Source organism: Myotis yumanensis, unplaced genomic scaffold (genome assembly GCF_028538775.1).
Source record: "Myotis yumanensis isolate MYYU_CA2020_CCGP unplaced genomic scaffold, mMyoYum1.0.hap1 SCAF_2, whole genome shotgun sequence".
Taxonomy (NCBI): domain Eukaryota; kingdom Metazoa; phylum Chordata; class Mammalia; order Chiroptera; family Vespertilionidae; genus Myotis; species Myotis yumanensis.
Window position 1 is genome coordinate 210,632,802 of NW_027223753.1, and position 12,490 is coordinate 210,645,291.

At 49.6% G+C, this 12,490-nt stretch overlaps 1 protein-coding gene across 2 annotated transcripts in view; it reads left to right on the top strand.

Moving 5' to 3' along the window:
* Positions 1 to 4,034, top strand: part of PRDM15 (PR/SET domain 15) — a 46,679-nt gene extending 42,645 nt beyond the window's left edge. For both annotated transcript variants that reach the window (XM_070407159.1, XM_070407158.1), the window contains one exon: positions 567 to 4,034. In XM_070407159.1, coding sequence (XP_070263260.1) covers positions 567 to 1,046 — 480 coding nt within the window. In that variant the 3' untranslated portion in view covers positions 1,047 to 4,034. The remainder of the gene's footprint in view (positions 1 to 566) is intronic.
* Positions 4,035 to 12,490: the final 8,456 nt, after the last annotated feature.

The following is a 12,490-nucleotide window of genomic DNA, read 5'->3' on the forward strand; positions in this document are numbered from 1 at the left end:
GTTGGAGGCCGCAGGTGGCCAGCCAATCTGCCTGAAATAGAAACTTCCCGTTTGCTCATCCTCCCCCCTTTGGCTTGAGGCCCCCAAATCTCTCATCAGTGTATCTGGTGCTGCGCGGACACGTTTCCTTGGCCTTCCGTCCCCCTGCACAGGAAGAAAGCTGCTGTCTTACCTGTTAGCTGTTGCTCCCGCATACTTGTTCGCGCCCTTTTGGCTTTCTAGTTGGGCTTTTCACTGCCCTCCAACAAGGCCCTTTAGAGGGCGAATATACAGTGATCTGTCTTTCTCATTATTACTCTTCTCCATTATTTTCTAGCCCGTGGAATCATTTGCTTCTCAGTTCGACCTAATGGCCTCTATGCTGTGTCTGTATTTTTTTTTCTCCTTTTCACCAGAGCTATTTTTCAGAACAAAATTAACTTGATTTAATCATTTACCCAAAGATGCTTTGCTCTCTCCTTTGGGCCTGTGCTTATTCCAGCGTGATGACCCGCCTGTCACCATGCGGAGAGGGAACCTGTGTTCTCCCCGTTCAGGGACTCACTGTTTTATGTCGGCTCTTCCAGGTGGTGGTGACGCTGGGGGACCCGAACGTGACCACTCCATCGAGCTCGGTTGGCTTGACCAACATCACCGTGACGCCCATCACCACAACAGCCGGGACTCAGTTTACCAACCTCCAGCCGGTGGCCGTTGGGCACCTAACCACCCCAGAACGTCAGCTGCAGCTGGACAACTCAATCCTGACCGTGACCTTTGACACTGTCAGTGGCTCCGCCATGTTACACAACCGCCAGAATGACATCCAGCTGCACCCCCAGCCGGAAACCTCGAACCCGCAGTCCGTGGCCCACTTCATCAACCTGACCACGCTGGTCAACTCCATCACGCCCCTGGGAAACCAGCTCAGTGACCAGCACCCGCTCACGTGGCGGGCGGTGCCCCAAACTGACGTGCTGCCGGCCCCGCAGCCGCAGGCCGCCCCTCCGCCGGCGGCGCAGCCCCAGGTGCAGGCCGAGCAGCAGCAGCAGATGTACAGCTACTGAGGCGCCTGGCGGAGGACTTGCAAGGGAACCTCAGATGGGCTTCCTTGTGTGTTGTTGAGATTTGTTTGCTGGATACCAAACAGAAAAAAGAATCATCCATTGCAATGTAAGTAAGGTTGATTAGCTTTTGCAGACTTGTCTCCAGATCCCCCAGCAACCATCATGGTTCACCAGCTTGGCTACAGCAGGTGGCTGTAGACCCAGGCAGGTTGCAGGCGCTGCCTTTGCCGGGCAGCTGTTTGGGCTGTGGCCACGCCTCCAGCCTTCCCCAGCAAAAGCGGGTCTGGTGGACACTGCTCCAGAAAGCCACACTTCAAGAGAAGCAGGACCCCAGGAGGCGAGTGCTATGTTAACGGGAGCATAAGGGGTTTGTTTTATTTTTCCTCTGGAACTCAGTTACTGTATCAAAATGTGGACAGTCCACGTGTGGCAACAAGCTGCAGTGACATGCAGCTCTCTCCTTGCTCCTGGATACTTTTTGCAGGTGAGCAAGTAGAAGTTCAAGTAACACTGAGTCTCCACTTTGAAATCTGAGTTGATCCGAATTTGTTTCACAACTTTGGGCTGAAACCATGTATGAGAAGATGGCTGTGAGAGCACAGGGCCTCCGCTGGCTTCAGGTTCATCCCGGGCCAGGGGTCATGAGGTCGCTGACTCAGGCATAAAGGCCTCTTCGTAATTTAATTGATTTTTAGGGTCTTTTTTTTTTTTTACTTTATTTCAAGCATGTATTATGTATTCAAGACTCCATTGTGGCCATGTTTTTTTGTTTTTTATTTTAACATGCAAAAGTCATTTGCACTGTAGGACGGTTGGTCCATGTCCAGTCTATACAGGTGCCCCGATGCAAAGAGGCACACAGTTGTGGGCAACAAGGAAGCCTCGTGCTCCCGTGCTGGTGGCACCTTTGGGAATGACTTCCCTGCCACCACATGTATTTATCACGACGGAGGCTCAGCCAAAACCCCCTGAACTGAAGAACAGGGAAGAAATTCATGTGTTTTCTTCTGTTTAAACGTTAATTCCAAAGGTTGATGTGGTTCAAGATCAGTTTTCTATACAAATGTGGGATAGGCTTGGAAAGCATAGGTTTTTGTAAGACACAGTGATACTGCTGTTTCCTGCCAGGCAGTAAGGAAAGCAGAGGTTAGTTCAGCAGTAGAGCCACTAATGCGCCCATGAGCGTGCTGAGTAGCGACCAGATCTGCTTCCCGGGACACGCCCTTCATCCGCACACCCATCCCAGGTGGTGGGCGAGGCTGAGGCCCACCAGCAGCCCGCCCTCCTGCCTCAGCCAGAGAAACAGAACCAAGTTTGATTTTTACTCTCCTAATATTTTTAATGCTGTCCACAATGAAATGATAAATTTGCCTTATCTGTCCTTGCTCACTCTGCCCCAGACCCTGTATGATTTGGGAGATCCTCTTGAAGAAAGACTGAATAGGAGTCGGCAGGAGCTAAATGATTTTGCCGGTGAGGCTGAGGACGATGTGCTACGCAAAATGAATTTTCTCAGCACTTGGCTTTGTTCCGCATGGCGAGATTCTGAGGACAGGGCTAGAGTTTGTTTTGTGCAATACACGCCTTCACGAACTGAGGGGACTCCTCACCCAGCGGCCGTGGAAGGGCCTGTAGAGTCCCCCTCCTCCACACAGCTCGTGCATACACTCCCAGCTCTCGCCTCGGGTGGTTGAAGTAACTGTGGGAGATTGTTTGACTTTTTAATTTATGATAGTTATTTTTATGTTATTTATGTATATAATTACCTGCTTTTTACATAATAGTTTCATCAAAGGAATTTGGGTGAGGGGTGATAGATTTTCTAAAATATTGTCTTCATTCTCCAAATGTAAGGGGTCCAGGTACCCATAGAATTGCCCAGAATGCCAGGGTTCCTAAGATATTTTTTAAGTATCACCAACACACTGACAATTTCTTTTTGCATTTGCAGAATATAAAGGGCAAATGACCAAGTAAAGAAAACAAAACAGACATGATCAAACATCAGCTAGCGTTTCCCTTTTACTCCTCTTCCTTGTGAAGCCAAGGCCTTTTAAATCACAGTTTTATTTTTTTAAAGAAGTTGTGTTTGTGCCTAGAGTAAGAATGCACCGGATGTTCTTGAAGAGCCTAACGTAGCTTGTGTGGCCTGGTGTCCTACCACTGTTCATTTAAATAACGGACGAATAATAACACTTCTTGTTATAATAAGTGAGAACTCCACATAAAAGTGAGGTGGAGTCCTGAGTTTCCCGTGGTTGGATTTGGTCTTCATAGGGTTGCTGCCTGAGGCAGAATGGGTTCAGGTGTCTTACGACAGTTGCTCTCTGAGTGCATGTGGAAGAAGCTGGGGAACTAGAACCCCAAGTTCTGCTCAGCCCGAGTCATTGACTGTAGATTGTTCTGCGCCTGTATCACTGTTCACTGGCAGGAATGTTTCATTTTTTAACTGATCCCAGTTGCACAGCTGTAGCCACAAAAGCAAATTAGCTCCAGCCTTTGTGGCCACCAGGCTCTGTGAATCCATCTCGGTTGTTCTAAATTAATAAATCATGAGAATTTATTTGGGGGCCTCTGGAGTTGTAATATTGTGTCATTCTGGGCCACAAGATGGCGCGAACCTTGGGGAGTTGGACTCCAATTCTGACTCCTGAGTTCTGAGCCCGGCGGCAGGAAGGGACTGAGCCTCTGGATCGGCTGTCCCCTGGGACCTGTTCTCTGCAGGCGCCACCTCTGGGTCCCACCAGAAACTGCTTTGGAGAATCCGGGCGTGGGAGGCAGAGTCACGGACTGCACACATGTTTCCCGAGCTACACGTGTGTTTCCCCAGCTACACGTGTGTTTCCCCAGCTACCGTGTCCAAAGGTGTAAGGCTCCTGCTTCCCACCTGGAGGCGCTGTCGGGACGTTGCCATTGGTTTTAAAGTTTATTAAGACTGTTTGGAGAAGTTAGTGTATTTTATGTCCCATCAGTTTGTTTAATGAAAAATAAAAGGTGCTGTGACCTGTGTTTTTCAATCGCTGGCCCTCTCTCAAATCCCTGTTCCAAGTAGTGGACGCATCCTATCTAATAAAGAGGGAATATGCAAATTGACCGTTACTCCGCCACAAAGGTGGCAGTGCCCACAGCGGAGGCAGGGGTTTCCGTAACACAAGATGGCCGCATGCACAGTGGAGGCCGAGTTCCCATAACGAGCCTTAATGAGCAATCAGCAGGGACCTGAGGCTGCAGCCCTCCTCCTCCCATGGGGCTTGACAGGGGACCTCAAGGTGTGCCCCCCTGCCCCAGTGCTGGGCCAGGGGAACTCAGGCTGCTCCCCTCACCCTGGGATGGGGGACCTCAGGCCACACCCCCTGCCCAGCAGGGCTTGATGGGGGACCTGAGGCTGTGCCCCCCTCCTGGCGGGGTTTGACGAGGGACCTCAGGCTGTGTCCCCCACCTGGCAGGCTTGACAGGGGACCTCAAGGTGCATGCCCCGGCCCAGGCTGGGGTACCTCAAGCCACCCCCCTCCCCCGGTGCTGGGCCAGGGGACCAGAGGACCCAGCGGGGCTTGACAAGGGTGGGACCAGCCGGGTCTGGATCTAGCCCAATGTGGGGGTGCCGGCCAGGTCTGGGTCTCACGTGATTTTGAGGCGCACGTGGGTGGGCGGGGACTTGACTTCGGATCCCATGGTGCGCCCAGACTCTGACGGGAGGAAGATTTTCATATACATTTTACTAATTTTCTTTCATCTCTGACACTTCTATTATAGAGAAAGGGCAAATAGCAATATTAAAATATTTCCTCTAATGAATCCCCTTTTAATGTGCACGAATTTCATGCACAAGGCCACTAGTTTGATATATTTGGAGAACAGTTGTTTTCCTGCTGCTGAAGACAGTTTGATTTCTCTGCAGCCTGGAACCTGTAGAACGTTTGGATTACTTGAAATGTTCTGTGAGGTCTCAGAGGCTTTCCTAGGGGTTAAAAAAGGTCAACAAAGAAGGTGCAGGTAGCATTTCTTGCAAAGCTTAGATTAGCAAACAGACACAAAAAAGATGAGGAGCTAGAGAGGGGGAAACTTCAGGCATTTTTTGGGGGGGCTGCTGGTCTGGAACAATCCCTCATCCGTCAAATATTAAATTATATATCCTGCTCTGGCTGGTGTGATTCAGTGGTTAGAGTGTCAACCTGCACATCACACATCAATCTTTCTCTCTCTTTTTCTCCCCCCTCCCTCCCTCTCTTCCATTCTCTCTGAAAATCCATGGAGAGAATATCCTTGGAGCAGGATTAACAATTGTATATTGCGATTGGAGGGATGGTCATTGTAAAGTTATGCACTACCTGACATGTCATCCAGTCTTCTAAGGATTTGAACTCTGAAATGTCCTACACACTTGAGTCATATGTTTGATAGATAGGGTAGCAGTTCATTCGGCCAGTGAAGGGTTCATTCTTTTAACAGTCAGCAAAGTCTGAGCACCTTCTTGTTTGCACCAGGCCTGCCGGTCCTGCTCACGGTCGACCCTTCAGAGCATCCCTGGGCAGTGGCGGTGGCAGGTGCTGTTCGTCACTCTCGGTTCGTCCATACCCTGTGTTTCTTGGTGAAGTCAGATTACCACGGGGTGCTTGGCTCCACTAACAGCCGTGGGACATACTCACCTGCAAACAGTCCTTTCACTGCATTAAGAACGGATGCCTGGACCAGCCATCATGGCTCAGTGGTTGAGCGTCAACCTATGAACCAGGAGGTCACGGTTCGATTTCTGATCAGGCCACATGCCTGGGTGGCAGGCTCGATCGCCACTGTGGGGCATGCAGGAGGCAGATGATCAATGATTCTCTCTCATCATTGATGTTTCTATCTCTCCCTCTCAATAAAAAAAACAACAACACAACAACAAACAGATGCTGGCAGAAAGGGGGAGATGGCTGGACCACTGGCTGCCTCCTCCTCAGATTTTGTTGTTTTTTTTAAAATATATTTTATTGATTTTTTACAGAGAGGAAGGGAGAGGGATAGAGAGTTAGAAACATCGATGAGAGAGAAACATCGATCAGCTGCCTCTTGCACAACCCCTACTGGGGATGTGCCCGCAACCAAGGTACATGCCCTTGATTGGAATCGAACCTGGGACCCTTGAGTCCGCAGGCTGATGCTCTATCCACTGAGCCAAACCAGTCAGGGCTCCTCCTCAGTTTTTATGTCTTGCTTGAGTGCATCAGCATCCAGGGGTCCTTGCTCTCAGTGGCAGGGCCAGATGATCATACTTGGGTGGTGATGCAGTCAGCGCAGTTACCAGACATGGCCCTGAGCTGCCTGGACAGAGCTGGCTGGACCAGCCCTCCCACCTGCGCCCTGCTCCCTACAGAGCTGAGGCTCCCCCTCCCGGGCCCCACCGTCCCAGGTGCAGGCGCTGGCACTCCACACCCACGCCGCCTCGGAGCCGCACAGCCCGCTCTCTCTCCCCATTGACAGGTCTGCTTCCCACCGTTGCTCCAGAAAAAAGGGTGAGACCCCCAGGGGCCGGTGCCCCATCCAATGGGGCCTGGACCCGCCTGTGCCTTCACAGAGAGCCTGGCCCAGCACACTTCCCCAGGGAGAGGGAGGGTGGAGGACCTGGGATTTCGCTGGACTCGGCCTGTTCCACGCAGGGGACCCAGCTCCTCAGGAATGCCGGTGCGTCGTCCCCTGCGTGACAGCTGGAGCGTGGCCTGAGCCAGAGTTTCACCCACAAAGGTAGGGCCTCTGGGAGGTGGTCAGGCCATGAGGGCGGCCCTCAGGAACGGGTCATTGTTCTCTGAAAGAGACCCCAGAGAGCCCCCAGCCCTCCCCCCATGAGGGGACAGCGGGAAGGCACGTCTGTGAACCAGGAGTGGGCCCTCGCCAGACACCAAATCTGCCAGCACCTTGATCTTGGACTTCCAGCCTCCAGAGCCGTGAGAGGTACATTTCTGGGGTTTTTATATGCTGCCCAGTCGGTGGTATTGTTACAGCAGCCGAGGGACAGTGTGTGTGTGTGTGTGTGTGTGTGTGTGTGTGTGTGTGTAATGCTATACAAGTTCATCACTTATGGTTTGTGTATCATCACTGTCAGTATACTATGTTGTTTTTTTAGGATTGGCTTTTTAAAAAAATATATGTTTTCATTGATTTCAGAAAGGAAGGGAGAGGGGGAAAGAGAGAGAGAAACATCAATGATGAGAGGAAATAATTGACCGGCTGCCTCCTGCACGCCCCATCCTGGGGATGGAGAAGATTGGCTGTTTCTTACTGTGCATCACACCCTTGAGAGCTACCCGCCTGGTTTGTTCCCTTTTGTTGCTGAGTCTGTTGTGTGGATGCACAGTTTGTTTAGCCCGTCCCCCACTGGAGGACTTTTTGAGTTGTTTCCAGTTTGGGCCTCTGAAGATAAAAGGTGCTGTGAACACTGGTGTGCTAATAGTTTTGTGTGCATACGTTTGCATTTCTGTCGGATGATGCCCAGGAGTGCGATGGCCAGACTGTAAGGTGGGTGGGTAGACTCACCAGGGGAATGCTTGTGGGGCTGCCTGCGAGCCGGCGCCGAGTCATTTCAAGTGTGGCTGTGTTAGCCGGGGAACTAGTGTTCTAGGTGCAGAGGTGGTAAGAACCACGTGTGCTGTATCCTAAGAGCAAAACCTAAAATCTGAGATGGTGGTTTTGGGACATGAGAAGAAGAGTTTGCTCAGCCCAGATGCCTCGTGGAAAGGAAAGACTCTGCCCTTTTACTTGAGCCTGTGTGAAGGTGTTTCCCCTAAGTGCTACGGAAAACACACTCCCTTGACTGCCAAAGCTTTGAAACATTAAAAAACACCGGAATTTATTATATCCAGTTGGAATTATCACGTGAAATTTCTAAGTCTTCACAGACTTTTGGAAACCCGGACTTCCATGTGGATCGCCCCCACACATCCTCGTCTTTCCTACACAGCTCTCCAGGACCTCCCTGTACCGGCCTGTGAGAGACTCCTGATGGAGGAAATAAAAGAACAGCGGGCCCAGCCGGTGTGCCTCAGGGGATGGACATTGACCCATGTACCAGGAGGTTGCCAGTTCGATTCCCAGTCAGGCACATGCCTGGGTTTCAGGCTCGATCCCCAGTGGGGAAGTGGGCAGGAGGTGGCCATTCCGTGATGTTTCTCTCTCATTGATGTTTCTCAGCGGTGTTTCTATCTCTCTCTTCCTCTCACTGTCTCTCTCTAAAATCAATACAAACATATTTTTTAAAAAGAACAGTGGAAATTTCCTAAAAATACCATAGTGGAAAAAATTACCTGTGCCTCGTGTTCTTAGAATCATGGTGTCCCTAGCAAAGATCTTGTTTATTGCCCTCGGTTATCTTTCTGGTCGGTTGGAGAGTGATTTTTCCAGTTCTTTAGAATGTGAGAGCTAAAGTGTGTGTGGCTAGATTTTCAGCTCTTAGACACATCTCAAAAGCAGCAAAAAATAAGTAACTGAAACAAATTGTACTTCAGTGAACAGCACGCCAGGTTAGAATCAGAAGAACAATAGCTCTGGCAGAGCCTGTACCTGCATTAGCTCTGAGATGGCGTCACTCATTGTGGGATGAGGGGGTTCCCGACACCCCCAGCGCGATAAGACCATCACAAAGCTTGATCTTCATGAATCAGCCATGTCCTGTGTGTGGAGTCGGGTCTCTTTTCTTGTGTTGAAAACAGTGTGAGAACTTTTAGAGAAACTGGGGATTTTTATTTTTATTTTTTTAACTAGAGGCCTATACTTTTTTCTTTTTCACTTAAAAGGCAACAACAAAAACAGTCAATGACTTTACGGGCTCCTAACTGACTGTGTCATCTGTGGCTCTGTAGGGAGCCCTGGCTATAATTACCCCCCACCCCACACCTGCCTTCAAGTGGGGTCAGAGCCGGAATGATTTAACCCATTATTCACCAGCCACAGTCAGACTTCTGACTCTGCGGAGCTTGCGGCACCTCGAGGCCGCAGGGCAAATGGCTGTGAGAACGTCCACTTGGGCTCCAGTGACTCAGCTGAGTGAGGCGTCCTTTTCTTCAGCTTGGGACCATCTCCAGCTTCATAGCCTTCGGCTGTGACTTGGTGCCTTCACTCCAAACCAAGACCAGAGACATCGTGTGCCTTCCCCAGACCTGATTGATTTTATTACTAGTGCAGCGGGTGAAAGAGATTTTCCACCATCACACGGTCATCAAAGGGTGCCCGTCCAGGAACACCGTCACGGAAGATGATGGAGGATATTCCTTCCTGTTCTGCACGTGCTACAAAATAAATAAATACAAAGATGAAGAAGAAAGGATGATAGCCTTCTGTCTAACAACCGTTCACTTTGTAAACCCACGAGCTAAGTCCTGGGCCAGCCCTGGTCCTTCAGCACCTTCTCCAGATGCTTCCTCCTCTGTGTCAACCTTCGAGGGCCCCACAAATGGGCTGCAGACCCCGAGGTGCGGTGTCGCTGTGCACATTCTAGCGAAGGGTCCGTGTGTGACTGAAGTCCCGTGACTTAGAAACTAAATCACCTCACCTCGCATTGTGACTTGGGTACGGAGAGATTTTCTAGAATGTGTTGACTGTTGTACTGTCTTCGGGGATAAAGTTCCCAGAACGTCACTGGGATGATGGCCTTTTAAAACTCCTTGTTTTCCCGGGATGGATAAAACTATGATATGTCTGAATCCCTTTCCTGTGACCTGAGGAAGGAACACATGAGTCTGATCATGCGGCGGCCTGTGTCTATCACAGGAATAAAGGGTGGCTCCTGGGACAATGCACGATGCCCCCCCGCCCCCCTGCCCCCAAAGGACATTGCCCGAAACAGAGCCCTCACACGCTTCCGAACAGCAAGCACAGCGAAGGGGAGGCGCCTGCTGCTCCCTGCGGGCTCTGTTCTTAATGCACATCAACACCATGCTTGTCTGTGTGCGGTCCACTCCATCTCTTGTTCTTGTACAAAAACAGGGCAACTCTGTGGTTTCATTTTCTATCTCAGCATATAATAAACTTTGAACTTAATTTCTTTAATGATCAGTTTTTCAGAGGAATGTAAAATTTTAACCTATCGGCTTCCAAAAGCATCAAGTCTGAGTGATTCTACAACTTTAAGTACTGAGCTGATCTTGGACCTACCACATGCTGCACATTTTTCTTAGTCTTTTAAGGTTCTTTTATTTTTATTATTGTTATTTTTTGTTAATCCTCACCTGAGGACATTTTTTCCATTGCTTTTCAGAGAGAGGGTAGAAGGGAAGGAGGAAAGGGGGAGAGAGTGAGTGAGAGAGAGAGAGAGAGAAACATTGATGTGAGACGCATTGATTGGTTGCCTCCCACATGGGCCCGTCAGGGGCGGGTTGTGAACCCACAACCCAGGTATGTGCCTTTGACCAGGAATCAAACCCTTTGGTGCACCAGCAGACACTCTAACCATTGAGCAGCACCAGCCAGGGCTTTTCTGGTTCTTCTGGTTCATAGGTTGATGCTCAACCACTGAGCCACAACGGCTGGGCTTTTCTGGTTCTTTAGAAGAGCATGTGCCAGCAGTGACAAATTCCGTCATTACCGTCCCATCATCACTAGACGGTAAGTGACACCTTCGGGATCCCACAGCGCGAATCACAATCTTCCATGTGTGCTTTCCATGTCTCTTCCTGTTGAGCTGCTGTGAATACAGGGCTCCAGGAGACAGACTGTAAATACTGCTACGTTAATCATCCGTCTTCCACGTTGGGGCGGCCTTGCAAACAGCAACATCGCCTCTATCCCACGGCCCAGCTGAAGGAGCCTTTTATAATCTGCAAGGACGCGCCCTCAGGGTCGGGCCAGGGACACACCCTCGGGACAAGGCTGCGGCTTGCCCTTCTTGCCCAGGAATGCTTTCCAAAAATATAAGTTTTTGATCTTGTGAAACAATAGGTTCCAGAAGGCAGTAAGTCGATTGCTTTTTTTTTTTCTCTTGTAACGAATGAAATATTTTTGCATTATCATTTTTTCTGTGGTCGGATTCAATTAGGACATTAAAAGCCTGAAGTTTTGAAGGTTTTTGAATCATTGTCGATGCTATAAACCGGGCCTTCCTTTGGAATCTGAAGTTAGGTGATGACTCTGTGCATGGTTATTGGACGTACGACTGTTCCAGACAGGTTGGCAGATAATTACTCAATCTTTGCAGTTTAGTCTTTAATAATTTCTATTAGGGTTGAGTTGAATTGACAAGACTGTGACACCAACATCCTCATGTCATTATGCAATGAAGTCTCATACTAAGGACTTTAACGCTGACGTCAAGTGGGCTCGGAGTCCGGGCAGATGCCCTCGCCTGCTGCGTGCATAGCTCGCTGTCCTCCCAGCTGCCACTGTGACAACACGTTCTGCAAGGTGCTAGAAGGGCTTTTTCAAATTATTCTATTTTGATGTACAAAGCAAAGAGTTGAGCACAGATGGGAGGAATTTGATAATTTAATAATTATTCTATTCTATTCTTTTAAGGTTTAGAATGTGCATTACTTATTGTAGGATAGGGGAAATGGAAGTTCAGAAGTTGAAGGTTTTAGAAAGGTTTAGAATTTTTTAAAGAGAATGGCGTATTTTTTTATGGTTATTGTTTTGCATTTGTTTAAAGAAATAGATTTTTTTCTTTACCAATCTACTGTGTGTACTTTTGGATAACCACCCAATGAATAGCTTCATCCTAGATTAAAAATTCCTTGGCACCTTTATGCTATGGAAGTTCTTTTTCTGGATATAGGGATGAGGAAAGGCATTTACCAAAAAAATCTAAGATGCCTTTATAGGCATTTGTCTTTCATATCTTATAGCTTTGGGTGATTATGGGTCACAAACTTCTTTTGTATTGACAAATTTGGGGCAGTCTCAGATTATGTAAGGAATCAGGGTGACATTGGGCTCTCAGGGTACAGTAGCAAGAAAAGAATTTAGCACTATTCTGAAGCATCAACTTAGAAACCTTCCTAATTTTATACTGATGTGGGAGGCTTGTGGCCCTTTCTCATCCTATATAATCAAGAGGTAATATGCAAATTAACCCTCACACCCTCACAAGATGGCTGCCTATGACCAGGCCAGCAGGGGGGTTAGTGAGAGATGACCAAACGACTGAACAAGCAGGCTGCGTGGGGCAACCAGGCTGGCGGGGGGGCCATGAGGGGCAACCAGGCCAGCAGGGGGGGGGGGGCAATTGGGGCAACCAGGCCAGCAGGGGGAGCAGTTGGGGGCAACCAGGCCGGCAGCGGGGGGGGCAGTTGGAGGTGACCAGGCCGGCAGGGGGGGCAGTTGGGCAGTTGGGGGCAACCAGGCCGGCAGGGGGAGCAGTTGGGGGCAACCAGGCCGGCAGGGGTGACAGTTAGGGGCGATCAGGCCAGCACGCAGAGGCAGTGAGGGGCAATCAGGCTGGCGGCGGGGGGGGCAGTTAGGGGTGACCAGGCAGGCAG